At 27.5% G+C, this 18,749-nt stretch overlaps 1 protein-coding gene across 2 annotated transcripts in view; it reads left to right on the top strand.

Moving 5' to 3' along the window:
- Positions 1 to 12,822: 12,822 nt before the first annotated feature.
- LOC126748698 (kinesin-like protein KIF21A) overlaps positions 12,823 to 18,749 on the top strand; it is a 48,944-nt gene continuing 43,017 nt past the window's right edge. The window contains exons 1-2 of one of the 2 annotated variants that reach the window (XM_050458078.1): positions 12,823 to 13,204; positions 13,259 to 13,314. In XM_050458078.1, the coding sequence (XP_050314035.1) occupies positions 13,277 to 13,314 (38 nt within the window). In that variant the 5' untranslated portion in view covers positions 12,823 to 13,204; positions 13,259 to 13,276. The remainder of the gene's footprint in view (positions 13,205 to 13,258; positions 13,315 to 18,749) is intronic. The other variant, XM_050458077.1, reaches the window with a different exon arrangement.

Below are 18,749 nucleotides of genomic sequence, written 5' to 3' on the forward strand. Positions count from 1 at the left end.
CCTTTAATCCAGTCGCAACGTAGAATAGAATTTATGGAGAGGATCAAAAGATGGCGCGATTAATATTGAATGCGCAGCCCTGACGTCACCCAGATTCTAGCTGTGACGCAGCATCGAGGCTGGCGACAGAAAACGAATCGAAAAATATATCAGGATCGCAGAAATAGCAGGATATTACTTCTAAAGACCCCTTTGATCATTTTGGAGAGTTTTATCGGATCCAAGAGTAACGTGTTCTCAACTATCATCTATTTCTGATACTAATAAGTTTTTATGAACTGTGAAAAATATATACTATACTCTATTTCAGAAGTGTGTAGGTGTAGAGCAATAAAACCTCATTAGGTATGCAAAAGTGGTACCTGGTGATCCACCAATATTTTATGTAGTATAGTGTAGTATAGTTTTATAGTACAATATCTTCTGACATTTTATGAAATCTACGTGTTTTATTTACAAAAACCATTTCAGCAATTATCTTGAACAATAAAAATTCCTTGCTAGCAAAAAACTTTCAACAATGCATAATTTAATAGATAACGATAGTCGTTTATTACTAAAATATTTGAAAAATGTTTCAATTGCCCCGGGTGTGACGTAAGTAGGGGTCTGTCAGAAATTTCTCTTAGGACTTGCTTCAGGATAGCAGAAATCTAAAGGAGCTAATTATATATTAATTATTACACTTATTCAGCTTCTAAACGCCACAAGCAAGAAAAAAAATCAGACAATGTAATTTAAATATTTAAAAAAAAACATACTTCTTATTTTTTGCTTAATGATTCATTTTAAGTATTTTCCCTTCAATTCAAGTTAGTACAGGAATTTAATCTTATAGAAAATATCCAAAGAATTTTTGAAAGAGAGAACTTGCAAAATTTTTAGGAGTAACTGGTAGGGTAGCAGAATTCAGCAGAGGTATAATCCACCCCCACTCTAAATTGAACATTGTGAAAAGAGGAATCTTTAAAGGCTTCTTATGTACTTCCCAATATAGTCAACAGGAGTCGCTTGCGAATGTTCATTATATGAAGACAACTTGCAGAATTTTCGAGAAATTTGATCAAGGCATCAGCATGAGGAGGATGTAAACTATTAGCATGTTATTCATACTTTTGTGTTTAATTTTCTAACACAATATCGTACATAGAATATGAATTACTTACCAGACACATTTTTTGTAAGATTTTATTGTGCTATCAGAAGATTTAACCTTTTAAACTACCATATCCATTGCTGATAACTATAGATTATATGAAACCATAATCTCGAGAAAACTATACAGATTTGGGAAGCATGCGATATTTTGAGTTTGAATTTCAGTGTTGATGGTTCAAAATATTTGGTAGAATTTGCCTTATTAGGCACTCATAAAGTTGAAAAAGGTTTTGTGATAAATTTCAGCGTTTAATTTCTGATAAGGATAATCGAAATAAATACGATACGCCATTACTCTTGAAATCAAAGTTTGCATTGTTTCATTAAATTTGAGTTGACTTGTTGACATGGTCATTAAGTTTATCAAAAAGAAATACAATGAATTGATTATTTTTAAGTTTGATAATGTGAATTTAAATTAATATACTTTAAAATATTTCCAATTAACTCATCGATACAGAATTCGTTAACTTCTTTATTTTTGAACAGTTGGTTATCTCTCAACGTGACCACAAAACCGAACGACTCAACTTCACAACGTTCTGCGTTCCTGTAAGCATTAAAAATGTTAAAAAGATTATTATAATAAAAGCTAATGTGCAATATATTAATAACAAATAATATAACATATGTACGTTATGATATACTCAATCTAAAACACAAAACACCAATTTTCTTATATTGTGCCTCAAAGCCCTATGACGTCATTGTGGGGCATACGGCAGAGAAACATCGTGGATTTTTATCAGGATCACAGAAAGTGAAAATGGAGAAACCAGTTGATGTACTACAGTTTTCTAACACTTACAAGCTATTGAAATTTTTGTGTTAATTGCACAGTGTTAGTTCAATTAGCTAATTCTTAAATGATAATTTTAATTCCTCGGGCATGAATTTGAAATAGGTGCAAATAATTTAGAATTTTTTGGCACCCATCAATTTTTTGTTAACATCTTAGTATCTCTGTTGTCCTAATGGAATTTTTCAATAGTCTGCAACCTGTCTGTCGATTATCGGTCAAAAAAGCTCACGATCGTTACTATATTCAACGATCAACGATGTCGTTGGTGAGCCTCTAGCTGGGTTTTAAGGGGTTTCCCGGCCGACAAGACTTGGTAACTCATAGCAGGATTGCAGGAAATCTAGTGTGTATAGTTATTTCAACCTGATTAAATATTATGATAAATAAAACGTGCATAAATTATCGAGGAAATAAATGATTTTTTAAGTTGACAGTATCAGAATCACAGCAGTATGAGTACGTTGTTTTGGTTTGGAAAAATGGATTTGTATTATTAATGTTTATTGTTTTAGTTTTTCTTTAAATAGATGCATTCATTTATTATTAAATTATAAATTACAATTAAGAGTTCTAATATAAATAAATTTATATTTTCTTAGACTCTGAATGCCCCACACGTTGGGCGCCAACTTTTAGCCTGATAACAATAGCGTAGAAATACTAATTATAATAATATTTAATCTATTTCAGGTAAATAACGGTCAATTGTCGCTATTGGTATTAAAGGACTTAATTACGTAACTTAGGTTACTATGACGGTGACGGAAATCTAGTTTGTAAACTTATTTTAAGCTGATTAACTAATATGGTAAATAATGCGCGCATCAATTACAGAGATAATAAATGATATTTTTTTATGTTGACAGTATTAGATACACTAGTTTATTATATTAATTAATTGTCTAAAGTTTCTTGCATGCAAATCATGTTTTGCATACATCTTTGCAGTCGTTAAACAGAACTGTGACATTTTAAGTAACGTTTAACAAATAAATGCCATAGAGAATTTAAAAAATATTAAAAATTGCCTTAAAAAAAATTAAATAAAGAAGTAAATATATTTGAATCTTTCTAAATTTCAAATACCGCACACGTTGGGCGCCAAGATAACTTTTCCGCCTTAGAACAATAATTTAGAAAAAAATATGGTCATCATTAAAAAGTTATTGATATATGATAATATTAAGTATATTTATGTCGAAGAAAAATTATTTAATCTATTTTAAGTTACAATGTAGCTATTGTAATAAAAAGATTTTGGTTACGATAGCTGTGACAGGAAATCTAGTGTGTAAACTTATTTTAATCTGATTAATTAGTACATTCATAAATTATAGAGAAAATAAATGATTTTTTTAGTTGGCAGTCAGAATTACAGTTGTATGAGTACGTTGTTTTGGTTTAGAAAAATCTTTTTTCCTTGAATTTGTATTAATATTTTTATTTTTTAAATATTTTACTGCATTAATTTATAATTAAATTTTCTTACATACCAACCAATTTTTACTCATTTTAGCTGAAAATTATTGGACATTTAAGTGCGATAAAAATTAAAAGAAAAATAAAAATAATAATTAAATTTAATTGAATGTTTCTACTCCAAATGCTCCACACGTTGGGCGCCAAGATTTTGCATTATAACAATACTTTAGAAGTCAGTATGAAAATCATTAACAATATTAATGTATGTAAAAGTTATTTAATCTCTTTCAAATAAATAATAATAAAACGTAGCTATTGTTATTAAAAAACTTTGATTATATACTATGGCTCTGACTTAAAAATCTAAAAAAAACACCCAGATATTTCATACCTTTTCACGAGAAATTAATTTATTTATTTTCTGAATTTTCTTACATACCAACCAATTTTTCATATATATTTCTTTTAGATTTTAAAAATATTTAAAATGAACAAGTAAATTTATTTAAATTCTTCGAGACTCCAAATTACCCACACGTTGGGCGCCAAGATCTTATTTTTGTTTTATAATAATAATTTAGAAATAAATATGAAATCATTAAAATTACTGATAAAATTATATCTGTATATGAAAAATATTAGTCCATCTATTTCAGATAAAAAATGGGAACAATGTAAACAATAAAATGAGATTTTATGTTACGTTGAAGGTTATTGAACAATTAAGTGCGATAGAAATTTTCAAAAATATTTAAAATTAATAACTAAATTAAGAAGTATAGTTATTTGAATTCCTAGACTTTAAATACCCCACACGTTGGGCGCCAAGATAATGTTTTTAAATTCGATTCAAGATAATGTTAATTAATAATAACTTATTTCAATTAAATCTTTTCAAAGTAAAACGAATTGATTCGACAGGGGTGTTTCTTACTAAATTATCAAGCAAGCAGCAAAGCAGAGATATAAAAAATTACATGTTCATTTGCAATGACCATAATATACCATTACGCTTTCTATTCTCCGTTTATAAATTATCGGAGTAAGCAACTTGACTGCCTAAGAATACGTATCCGATACGTCTTTGCGCAGCAACACTGTTTTTATTAACGTGCATAATTTTTTTTTAAAGTGCCCTTTTAATGCCTTAGTCACTCATTTTACGTATGTAATTTAAACTTAATTATCTCTTTGGAATTAATTTACGAATTGCTACGTTAAATATGTGTAAATTGATTTGATTGTTAAAAGGTTTAATCAAATGAGTTTGCAAACTGATAAAATGCACGCTCACGAAAAGATTCAAAATTATTAAATTGTAAAGAAATTTTTTTTAAACATTCAGCTAGTAAGCAAAATATTCTCCATATTGTTTAAAATATATTTACATCAATTGATTTCAATTAAATCAATAGGGGAAACTTAATTTCTCAATAGAAAGAGAATATTGGGGAATCGGATCAGGCTCACAGAAACATAAAGAGTTAATGTTTAAATTAAACGCGTGCAATAATTTATTAGTTTAACAACATTGCAGGTTTCTATAAGAAAATGGCCAAAAGATGGAACTATAGTCGATGAATCATAGACGCCACCCAATTATTCACAACCAACGTGTCTTATTGGAAAATATTGACAAGACATAACCCAAAATGTAATTTGAAATAAGATTTTATGCATAACTTAAATACATTTGACACCCTGGTTGTTATAATATGTTATATTAAACAGTAGGTTAGGCGTAAATATTCCAATTTCAATAAATTTGAGCTTCGGTTGGATTGTATTGGTTTTTATCTCGATTGTTTGGTAATTTTTTGTTAGTTTCCAAGCATGTTACTAATCAAATTGAATAATTTTTTTGTTTTTACAAAAGCAATTTCACCATTTATTCCGGTTTTTAAACCCAACTTCATAGATCTCTCTCGAGAATTTAAACTCCAAAAATTGAAATTACTCAATGGTAAACTAGATGTCGCTTAAATATTACGACAAAGTATAAAATTGGAAGTGACGTCACAGCGGGGCTTAAAGCAGAACAACTTGCAGAAATGGTGCAAAATTTATCAGGATCCCAAAAAGCAGCAGCGGTTCGAAAGGTTGCGTTAATTGATTTTGGAATTTTTTTTTTACTACTGTGGGTATCGGGGAACTCGTTAATCAGTCGCATCTTTATTGCGTGCTAAAATAATTAAATACTATAGTACTGAAAGTATAGTATATTATATAGTTGGTATTTGATAAACGGGTTTTTATAGAGGGCAGGTAAGGAAATTACAGCCCTTATAATTTCAAAAGGTGTCTTGAAAAAGATTATATAAGGGTAGGTAAAGCTGTTAAACTTTTCGGTTCTAGGTAAAATAACTTTTACAAATTGTAAAGAGAAAAGGCAAAAATAATTTGAGATTTGTACACCAGGTAGGTAAAATGTAAGGGCTTAAGGGATGAAATCAAAGAAAATTTGCTCTTACTACTAATCCCCATCTATTAATCGAGTTTCACAAGAATGGTTCAAATAATGCAAAATAAAGTACTAAAAAAAGCGAAATCTTAATACACGTTAAATGCACATTTATTAAACACGTTAAACGCACAGATCAGAATTTCAAGAATTCAAATAAATGGCACACCTGTCAAAAGTATGATTAAAAATGCGACTTCTTCTAAAATTAAATAGTCCTATTTCTGAGACTGAGTTTTATCTCCTAGGATAAAACTCATTACTATGTATAGTGGTTTTCTTAAATAAATATAGGCACTAATTTCAAAAGCTTTACTGATTGAATTATTTACATCTGCAAAATGCTTTTGACACAGTTAATTCAGCACTTGTAATTACACTTGAAAGAAATTTAACCAAATATATTTTGAGCAATGTTATTTTTTACTAGAATTTACCTTTCAGTTCTATGAATATAAATGATTAATGCACACTTTCATTTTTAATTCTTCCTAAAATAATTTTAAATAAACAAAATAATTGTACAAAATAAAATAACCGGCTTTTCGTATCCAAAAACTGTTGTACTATTCACTAATCCCTTTTCTTTAAAATTAAATGATGAAAATGATATTTTTTTATCGGCCATTTATGGGTCGTGTATTTTCTATATATCCAAATATTTGTGATTTTACTTGGGTGTATCAACCGAAGGGTAGGTATCTCTTTAATTTTTTTTAGTAATCACTATTCATGTTTTTGGAAAATGCGTAGGTATTGATTTATAAGGTACAATATATTATAATATATTAATATTCCTTTAATTAATAATAGTCACTGGTAATAAGGAAAGAGGTTTTAATTCAACAACAATAATATTATGCAAACCCTAACATATTAGAAACTTCAAATTTACATATACACTCATAGCATATCAAGATTTTGGATGAGTAAAAAGAATTCTTTAAAACTATTAAGAAATTGGCCTTTTTTTTTTATCAATTTTGCCCTATATTTATATTATATATATAAATAAATTTTAAATATCATAAGCTGAATCGAAATTCAAGTATGTTGTTCTTAAAATTGCATATGCATTGAATGTAACTCGAAAAACCAACATGGCGCAAATAAACATTAAAAAATGCGTCATTAGGTAAATCTACTTAGTTTTATGGGATTAGACTAAAATAACATATTTATTTGATCTCTAATAAAAGTGATATATATTTTTATTTTATAAAGAATCCTCTTAAAACCAATACTTAATAGATGGCGCTTTAAAGGTGTAAAATTCAAAGGTCAGCTGTTTTTGGAAAAATGGCATATTTGGAATTTTTATATTGAAAATAATGATTTATATTATAGTTTATTACCCCTATAATAAACAAAAGACTTTGTCTGTTATTGAAAAATGAACATCTTAGGTTATCGTAGTCAAAATTTAGAAATGATTAATTTATGAACTAATCTGAAGCCTTTTTTAGTATTTTTTGAAACGACTAAAATGGGTGTACTAAAAATCAAGATATCAAAATTCTGGTTTCAGAAGTGCCTGTAAGAAACAAAAGATTTTTGTCTGTTGTTGATAAATAAATATCTTGGGTTCTCGTAGACAAATGTTAATTATTATTAATTTATAAACTAATCTGAAAGAGTTTTTTAAAGAAATTACTAAAATCGATGCACCAAAAGTCAAGATATTGGAATTCTTATTCCAGGAGTGCCTGTAAGAAACACAAGAGACATCCTTACCTTTTTTACTATTTGTAGCTTCCACGTCATCATCGATATGTCAGCATATGTCAGCATCATATGTCAGCATTTTGACCAATTACCAACGTTTCAAGTTAAAATATGTCCTCTGATGAAGATGGCGATCTAATTGCCTTACTAATATTTGAATCCGAACGAATAATTTTTAATGATATAGTTTTTAAAATATTCCTCTTTATTTTCCTTTCAAAATTTCTTGATTTTTTGATGAAGTACTGGTCATTTTGAAAAAAATTATACTTTATAAATAAATATTGGTTTTCAAAATAAAAGGTTTTATTCTAACTAAATATTCTAAATTAATTTAAAGGCTAGTTCTTAAAAAAGTTATATAACCTTTTTAAACTATTTATTTTATAAGACTCAACAAACATAAATAAGTAAATACAAATAAACGAAAAAAATCACAGAAATTGCCCTTATTGCCCACTTGCTTTTTGGGAAAAAGTCACAATTAGGTTCATAGAGGTAGAGTTTGAATTTCTTAGCTATTTTATATGAAATTGTCAATGTAATTATAGTTAAAATATTACATTTTTTCAAACATTTTCTCCAGTTTTGTCAATTTCTGACTATATTCAGCATTCAAGTAACAAGTACCTTAAAACTAGCCCTGTATTATTTTTTTAAATTATCAATAATTAATTAAGATTATAAAATTAAAATTTGGCCAATTTCTTTCTATATTCAATATTCAAGTGAGAAGTACCTTAAAATTGACCCTGTATTTTTATTTAAATTTTTCGGTAAGATTTTTCTTAAATTGGGCCAGTTTTCCAATATTCAAATAACAATTTTATTTAAAAATGTATTAATAAATTAATTAGAATTATAACGAAAATTTTTTTAAAATTTTGAAATTTCTTGCTCTAAAATCATAGTGTGATCCAAAAAAAATTTCAGGTTCTAAAATTTTATTCAAGAGTGTCTCCCAATTTTTATTAAAATGGTTGAAAAGTTCAATCAGATTTTTTTTATTTAAATTAAAAAAAAACATTTGGAAGAACATTTTTCATTTGTGTTTTTTTTTACATATATACAGGGTATCCTATTTGCCATGTGTGACTTTTGCTATTTCCGAAACTATAGGAGATACGAGGGCGGTTAAATTTAAAAAAATTGCCAATTTTGATGCTTATTCTAAATCCTTTTACAGCGTTGCAAAATGTATTTTAGTTAGTGAGTTACGGGGTGATTTATAAAAAACGCCAAATTTTATTTTAATTATTTATAACTTATTTCGAAAGCATTTTTTATTTTCTTTAAAATAATGTATCTCATTAATACGTGACCCAACGTTTCGATGTATTAATAACCATCGTTAGAAAATTTTCCTTAATGCGAGTCTGAATTTTTTTTAAATTGTAAATTAATTACTTATTAATACAGTAAAAAGTTTATCTTTTTGCTTGTTATATAAAAATATTTATAAAAGTGGTAATATTAATAATAATTCCATTTTAGACACAAAATGACTTGGTCTTTTAAATAAACTTAAAAGAGTGTACAATTTGTTTAGTTATCATCAAATAATTTATTCAATAATTATCTGCTGAATAACATTATTGCTACTAAATGTTACGCATCAATATTAAAAGGAGGTATCTAAAAAAATTAATATTACAACAATGATCTTACTAACTTTATAATAAATTTATTTTCAATAAACAATATAATAATGAACAAAAATAAATCCAGAACATATTTAAAATAAATAATATATACATAATTATGAAATAAATTGTTATTAATCTAAATGTTCGTAAGGATTTTCGCGAATTTGGATAAATTAAAATTTTATTGCAAGCTTCTCTTATTTTTAAATTTTGAGGCGTAGTTTAATAAGCCTGGTTATTAATAAAACCCTATATAGAAAAATCAATTAAATTATATCAGGCGATCTTGCGGGCCAATTTATAGGACCTTTATTACCAATATTAACATGAATAAAAACTGGCGCGAAAGTTTGATGACTTCTGCCAAAAATATTATTTTTGTTTGGTAATCATGACAGCGCATACTTCAATTACTGTAACAGTCAATTAAATTGAACGGATAATATCAATAAGTATCATAATTCAAAACTCAATTTTTTTACATATTTAGATTAGGATTCATCGGAAGCTTAAGCTTTAAATTAATTAAATTTTAAATCATGAGGAAAAGAATAAAGATTTAAAAGTATTAAGTTTTTAGCAATTAAAAAAGTCAGAACCACAGTAAGGAAAAATTCCTGATGATGGTTATTAATACGTTGAAACGTTGGGAAATATTTGAATGAGCTACATCATTTTTAAGAGCATAAAAAATGCTTTCAAAATAAGTTATAAAAAATGCAGGTCCGTATTAAAAAAAAGAAGTTGATAGTCGTGGCCAAGATACAAAACGTCATAAAAAAAATTAAAGGTAAAGTTTTAAGGAGCACACAATTTCTAAAACCAATAGTTTTGGAAATAATAATAAAAATAATATTGGCGTTTTTTATAAATCACCCTGTAACTCACGAACGAATAAACATTTTGCAACGCTGTAAAAGGATTTAGAATAGGCATCAAAATTGGCAACTTTTTTTAAATTTAACCGCCCTCGTATCTCTATAGTTTCGGAAATAGCAATAGTCACACATCGCAAATAGGACACCTTATATATATATATATATATATATATATATATACACAGGGTGTTTCAGAACTATGGGATCAAACTTCTGGGGGTTATTCAGTGCAACAGAAGAATCCATTTGAGTATAGGAACCCATGTCCGGAAATGCGTCACTACACCACTACGGCCCTAAAATTTATAAAAAACATTAATTACCTAAATAGGATCTGCTGCATTTATTTTTAGCTTTTGTACATGATACCATAACAACAATTGTTTAAAATCAACGCTTATCAATGTCAATTCTCAATGTCATGTTTAAAAATTTTATAGCTTACAATTTTTAAACATTTATTGCTAATGAAAAACTTTACCAATCAAGAAATGGCGGATATGCATTTGGCATACGGAGCAACAACAATGCACGAGCAGCATCGCGGTTGGATCATGAACGTTATCCCGAACGACAGCATCCTGGATACAAAAAGTTTATTGCGGTTCATCGGCGGCTCGCTGAGACAGGCATGTTTAAGACCAAGATGCTGGTGTTGCTCGAACCGTAAGAACGGTCGAATTTGAAGAAGAGGTGCTTCAGCGAGTTGCCGATGAACCATCAAATAGCACACGTGGCGTCGCTAAGAATATGAATACGAGTAACGCTTCTGTCTGGCGGGTACTACACGAGCAACAACTCCATCCTTACCACTTCCAGAAAGTTCAAGGTATGACTGCTGCCGATTATCATCCTAGAGTTCAATTTTGTCGATGGCTTCTGGATCCCATCATTGCACAACCAAATTTTTTACGATATGTTTTGTGGACCGATGAAGCCTCTTTCACAAAAGACGGTATTTTTAATATTAGGAATAGCCATGTTTGGGACGAAGAAAATCCTTATGCAATTTTTCCAAGAAAACATCAGAATCAGTCTGTCAACGTATGGGCAGGCATTGTTGATGATTATTTAATTGGGCCATACCTTCTTCTGCAAATGTGGTTTCAGCATGATGGAGCGCCGGCTCACTTTGCTGTACAAGTACGCGAGTATTTGGCTCGGTGGTTTGGGCACCGTTGGATTGCCAGAGGTGGAGCAGTTTCTTGGCCTCCTAGGTCACCCGATTTAACGTCGCTCGATTTTTTCTTGTGGGGACATGTAAAGTTTTTAATCCATGAAACTCCAGTAGAATCAGAGCTAGACTTAATTGGCCAAATAACAGCAGCATTTGAAATCATTCAAAACGAGGATCAAATTTTTAGTGTAGTCCGCCGAAATCATGTGCCGCGTTTAAATCGGTGTATTGAGGTTGGAAGAAGACATTTTGAAAAATTGTTGTGATGGTATCATATAGAAAAGGTAAAAATAAAAGCATCAGATCCTATTTAGGTAATTAATATTTTTTCTAAATTTAAACGCGTCTTAGGGCCGTAGTGGCGTAGTGACATATTTCCGGACATGGGTTCCTATACTCAAATGGATTCTACTGTTGCACTGAACAACCCCTAGAAGTTTGATCCCATAGTTCTAAAACACCCTGTATACATTGTATTGCCCTACACTTAAGCTAACTAATTATAAATGAAATTTAGGAATTAACCATGATATCTTTATAGTCAAGTATTAATCTTCCAATAAAAAAAATTCTAAATTACAGACACAAAACAGTAACATCTAAATTTGGTGTAGAGTTTCACAATTTGGGAAAAAGTCACAGTTAGGTTCATAGAGATCGAGTTTAGTATATTTAAATCTAACTTATATTTTATTAATAACAGTATTTTTTTAAAATAAGATTTAGTATGTTTTATTTGTTGTTCATTCATTATAACAGTAAAGTCACTGAGAGTAATTTGTTTTTCAATAAACTCTTTGTTCACCTAATATAACTTACTACAAAACCTTTATAGAATGGTTTTATATCTGCAAGCAACTTAATAACAAATTTTGCTTAACACAATATTGTTTTATGAAGGCTTAATACCAAATTACTTATTGCATTATAAAAATATTTTATTAAACTGTCACATAGTTATTTATAAAACTTTGTTATAAATTAAGGTTTTATATAAGACTGAATTATTTTAATTAAAGCCGTTTAATTAATATTTAACGTCCTTAAGATAACTAATATAAAGTAATTTTGTTTAGTAGTAGACTTTGTGTGTTACTTGGGATGTACCAGGTTACTACTAATAGGAATTATATTTTTCGTTTTCTCCTTATTATATCCTTAGTTTTTTGATATTTTCTTTTTTTAGACTGTTATTTAGTTACAAACTTAAAACAGCCAATAGGGTTTTCCGTACTTAATAAATAAATAAATAATTATAAAGATTTCTTTCATATAAATGGGACAGTCATTTGTATCCCCTTGATCCAATTTGGATTTTCTCTCCAGACATCATTAATCTCTGTGATTGCTGATTTTGCGTATTATTTACATAACATTTTATTTTTTTACGAGACCTGAAAAACATGTATACAAATGAAAACAAAGGTTGTTTTTGGCGGAACCAATGTGGTGTGGTAGGTAGCACACCATCGGACATGGTTCGGTGTTCCTCTATTTACGTACCTGTATAGCAATAGCAATACTGGCAGGTAGTTCTCCCAATATGCAAGGCTCATATATACAGTTAGTCACCTTCCAACTGCTACGAGAAACGGCGGTCGGTTTAACTGAGCAAGTCTAAAAAGCTCGATCTATAATCGTGAAATATCGTTTTCTCTCTCGGTCACATTCATTCTTATGTCATTATGTGGGACGAACTATGAGTATAGGTTAAGTTTTGGAGTGATACTTTCACTGGCGGCCGATCATATGTGAACGTCCATTCAGGCTCCCTAAGGACCAAATTTCGGAAAATCGCACGAAAAATGAATGACACCTTGGGAAATTGTCGGTCTATTGGGGGATTAAATACGCCTTCGAGTCGGAACGTTGTCTATATCGTGCCGGAGTATTTCTTATTTGTTGTTTTTAAAGTTTAAATTAATTGGGTAGGTGGTAAGCAGGTGTCTTAATGCGAAGACGTAATATTTTATCAGTGCATTTTTCCAGGAGAAAACTATCATTAAGATGGAAGACGATGATGTTTCTGTCCGAGTTGCTGTCAGGTAAATTGTTCTTCTTTTTATTAGTTTTCTGAAGCCATTTACATAAAATTTTTGTTTGTTTTTAAATTAATAATTAAGATAAGAATGTGAAACTGATAAATTCGAGATAAGTGTATTAACGATTTGCCTAAATGTTAAAAATATGCGAACGTACAACAATAAAATGAATTTACGTTTTTGATAAAGCTTTGTATCGAGAATATCATCATTTACATTTTAGTGAATATGTACGATTTTATGGTATTTTGGATTTTTCAGCTATTTAATATGAAATTTTCAATTTTTATTGTAATTATCATTAGGTTTTTGATTTTTTGTCATTTTGGCCAATTTCTCACTATATTCAATATTTCAGTAATAAGTACATACCTTAAAATTAGCCCTATCTCAATAATTAATTAGGAGCATGACAAAAAAAAATTATTAAAATTTATCCAAATTTTCCCTCTATTCAATATTCAAGTAACAAGTCCCTTAAAATTGGATCTGTTTTTTTTTTTTATAATTTATCAATAATTTAACAAGATCATAACGTAAAAATGTATTATATATTGGCCTATTTTCTGATAAAGCATTATGTCGAAAATATCTTCATTTTTATTTTAGTGAATATATACGATTTTATTGTATTATAGAATTTCTTAGCTTTTCTACATAAAATTATAAATTTTAAAAATTAATGCTATTCTAATTAAAATTTCGAATTATTTTTGACATTTTACTGCGATTCGGCCTATTTCTCACCATATTCAATATTCAAGTAACAAGTACCTTAAAATTGCCCATGTATCTTTTTTTAATTTATCAAGAATTTATGAGTTAAAATTTTATATTCTTAGATATGATAAGCAAAAAAAATTCAGATTCTAAATTTGATTCAAAAGTCCCCAATTTTTATCAAAATTGTAGAGAAGTTCAATCATATTTTTTTTTATTCAAATAAAAAATTACCAAATTAGAAAACATTTGAAAGCAAAACAATTTTTTTTTGGAGTTTTCTTGGATTTTTTCGAGACTTTTTTGCAGTTTTCTCAATTTTTTTTTAACGGCTTCCTATACATTTATTTTATTTTATTTTATAAATTTTAAGAAAAAAATAATAATTGTTTCTTTAAGAAAATTTTATATTATACTTTCTAAATTTTAAGTTTAATGTAAAACTGCTCATTTTGAATCACAATTGGTTGTTAAAGGTTTATTTAGGTAAAAAAACAATTATTAAACAAGATAAAGAATTTTAAAATTAAAGATGCAACATTTTTTCTTCGTGATTTTTTTGCAGTTTTGTCAATTTTTTTCAGCGGCTTCCTATAAATTTATTTTATTTTATTTTATCAATTTTAATAAAAATGTTCTTTAGTAAAATTTGATATTATACTTTCTAGATTCTAAATTTAATGCAAAACTGCTCATTTTGAATCACAACAGGCTCGTTTAGATTTTTAGTAAATTATTAGTAAAGAATGAGTAGTAAATTATTAATTAAGAATTAAGTTATTAAGTAGAGAAGAATTTTGAAATTAAAAGTGCAATAAATTCTTCTGTATTTTTTTTTCTAAATTTATCAATATTTAATTAAAATCATGACTTAAACATTTATTAAAATTAGCCATGTATTTTTTTTTGTAATTCGTCGTATTTTTGACAATTTATTTAAATGTAATTTTTTGTAATAATTAATTAAGATCATAAAGCTATAATGTGTCAACATTTTGTCAATTTCTCACTGTATTAATTATTCAAGAAGCAATTACCTCAAAATTGGCCCTGTATTTTTTTTTTAAATTTATAAATAATTAATTAAGATCATGACGTAGAAATGAATACGTTTTAAAATCATATTAAAATAAAAATAAATTAAATTTTTATCAAAATAGTTAAGAAGTGCAATCGGAGTTGTTGGAGGATAAGGGTGATGCAATGATTTTAATACTGCTTGATTACTCTAAAGCATTTGATATGCTAAATCACGAACTTTTGATTAATATTTTACATTATTTCGGTTTTAATACTACAGCTACTAAATTAATTTTATCTTTTTTAAGTGATAGAACGAGTTTTAATTGGAGAAGATAAGTCTAGGGTGGCAATAGTAAGGTCTGGCGTCCCACAGGGTAGCATTCTGGGTCCTTTGTTGTATAGCATTTTTACGTCGGCTTTTATGGATAAATTGCAATTCTGTAAATACCACCTCTACGCCGACGACACACAATTATATTTGTCTTTTAATGCTAGTAATATTGAAAGAGCTAATTTTTGTTTGAATGCTGACGTTGCTCTAGTAAATAGAGTCTCGACAGATCATTCTCTTAAATTGAATCCAGCCAAGAGCGTGGCAATGTTATTTTGTGGTGATAATAGCAGAAGGGCGGTTTTGGATCATGTCCAACTAACTCTTAATGGAGAACTTATACCTTTTCATTTCTCAACTAAAACTCTAGGCCTAATGATAGACGTCAAGCTAAAGTTCACAGATCACATTACAAGTTGTCTTAAGAAAGGATTTTCAATGCTAAAAAAACTTGACAAGCATAGATCTTATTTGTCAATAGAAACAAAAAAAATTTTATGCGACTCATTAATTCTATCCCATTTTAATTATGCAGATACAGTATATGGACCATTTTTAGACTGCGCTAACTCTGCAAGAATTCAAAAATTACAGAACTCGTGCATAAGGTTTATTTGTGAAATTAGACGTAGGGAAAGGGTATCACATGAATTAGTTGATCTTAAATGGCTTAATATGTTAAATCGCCGAGAGTTGCACTCTATATGTTTTTTTTTATAAAATAATGAAATTTAAAGCACAAATAAGCACCATATCTCTATAATAAGCTCAGATATCGTACTGACGTTCACAATATAAATATTCGCAGACATGACCTTTTGTCTATACCTTTACATAAGAAAGAAATTTTTAAAAAGTCATTTTCTTACAATATTGTGTCCAAAATTAATAAATACAAAATTTTGGATTTTTCTATATCTATATCGGCTTTTAAAAAAATCTTTTTTTTTTTTTTTAATTATAAGTGTAATATATAAGGTCCTAACAGCTCCTTCTTCATACATGGTAGCTGAAACATGACCTTTATTTCCTCTTTACAGTTACATGCTAAATTAATACACACTGATGGATTTTTTTTTCTTGATTGTAAACTTATTTATATGTATGAGTGAGCATATGTAATATCTTATGAGGAAATATAAACAGTCTATTATTATTATTATTATTATTAAATTAAGAAAGCATTTGGAACTGAAGTGAAAAAAAAATTAATAAGGAATTAAGATATCTTGAATATCTTTTTAAAATTTCGAGACTGTTTCGGAATTTCGTCAATTTTTTGTATGGTTTCCTGTAATTTTTTTTTATTTGATAAATCTTAACGAAAAAAAGTTTATTTTTTAAATAAAATTTAACATAATATTTTCCAGACCCAAAATTTTATTCAAAACTGCCTATTTGAAAAATAATTGTCATTTAAGATTTGTTTAAATTTTTAGTAAAAAAATTATTAAATGAAGTACATTTACAATTTTTTTAGGTGAAATATTTTTTTTTTAATAAAACTTAATTTCAGTGTTGTTACAATCAATTGAAATATCGTGGATTTCGTTTCAAATTTTTGAAAATTTGACCAATTTGGACAATAAAACCAAATTTTCTTTTTAAACGTATATTTTTTTCAAGAAAGCGTAGTTTTTATAATTTTATGAAAATTTAAGTAATAAAAATAAATTTTTATTTTAATTCTAAAATATCTAGTTTTTTTCAACATAATTATAATTAAAATTAACTCAGTATTTTTACAATAACTCGTTAACGTTTCGTGTAAATTTGGTAAGATACACGTTTATTATTATTTTTTCATTTGCAAGTTTCGTGCGGCGAAATTAAATAAATCTTCCCTGTAAGCACTTTGAAGATAATCAATGTGCTTATTTTACAATTTTTATTCTTATATTTTAAAATGAACCAATGTAAATATAAATAGCCTCCATTACATTACGTTAAAATCTATTGATCCACATTTTCTCCCAATCCAAATTGAAAACATCACTCGAGAAGGTCCAGTTTTCTTATCTGACAATACAAAATACAACAATACATTTTTCAGACGTAATTTAATGGAGAAATGATTTAAGTGCGAATAACAATAAATCGTTGCGGAAATTGGATCAGTACCAATTCATAAAATTTTGGAACAAGGTTCTATTTGAATAAAATGTTAGTCATCATAATATAGGGTGTGCATGTTATCAAATTATGATTGAAAGTATATTTGAACCATATTTTTAAATACTAATTTATGATAACTAACAGTTCATTTTTTTTTGTAATTATACACTTAAAAAAATAGGTAATAGAATATTTTATCGTTGACGTGCAAGGTGCTGCTAATAAAGATAATTATGGTTATTATCACTAATTATACTAAAATAATATTAATTTGGTAGAAATATAATTACATAGAAAATCTAAATTTAATTGATTTCCATTAAAAGCATTTTCTTTTTATTTATATGTTACCACTGGAAAATGTTCAAAAACCCAAAAGTTTTTTTTATTTAAAATATTATTTTTATGTTAAATATTCAACGAATTACGTACGTGAAAAGAATATGAAATGTCGGTTTTTATATTCAAAACATTTTCTTAAAACCTACATTTTGTTAATAAGCAGAGTTCATTTCAGATACCCTGTACATCTTGTGGATTGCAATTAAAAATTTTTCGCAAATTTTCTATTAAATTACCCTATTATCAATAATTATACTAAAATAATATAAACAAATTTTATTTGTTAAAAAATAATAGAAATATTGCCATTGTAAGAATTTTCTTTTGATTTATATGCTACAACTGAAAACTTTTGCTTAAAAACCAAAAAAAAATTATATATTTTTCGTTTTATTATGATTTAAGGTAATTTTAATTTTTTTTTCTGGGCAATTTAAGTTCAATTAGGCTAAAACAACAATCTTTATTTTTTAAAGTCCTATTGAAAAAAACTTCTTTAGTTGTCTGGACAAGAAAAAAAATAACTTTAATTATCTGTAAAGTATTAAAATTTTTTTAAACTCATTTTCTGATTAAAAATTTTGGGTTTTTTTCAAGATTTTGCAGTGGAAAAATTGACTTTTTTCGTCTTACTTAAAATTTAGTTTAATTTTCCAGGCACGTTAAGGGTTATTTTTTTAAGCATTTAAAATAACTTTAATTTCCTATAAGGAGTAGTTTTAGCAATTTTCTGAATTTTTTTCCCGTTAAAAACGTGGGATTTTGTAACATCTTACAGTAGAAAAAAAAAATACTTTTTTCTCAACTAAGATTTTTTTTTGGGCACTTAAATTATTTTTAATTTTTTTGTTAAGGGTTTTTAATTTTAAATTTATTTTATTTTTTGCAGGCTATTTTCCATTTCTTA

Source organism: Anthonomus grandis, chromosome 22 (assembly GCF_022605725.1).
Source record: "Anthonomus grandis grandis chromosome 22, icAntGran1.3, whole genome shotgun sequence".
NCBI lineage: Eukaryota > Metazoa > Arthropoda > Insecta > Coleoptera > Curculionidae > Anthonomus > Anthonomus grandis.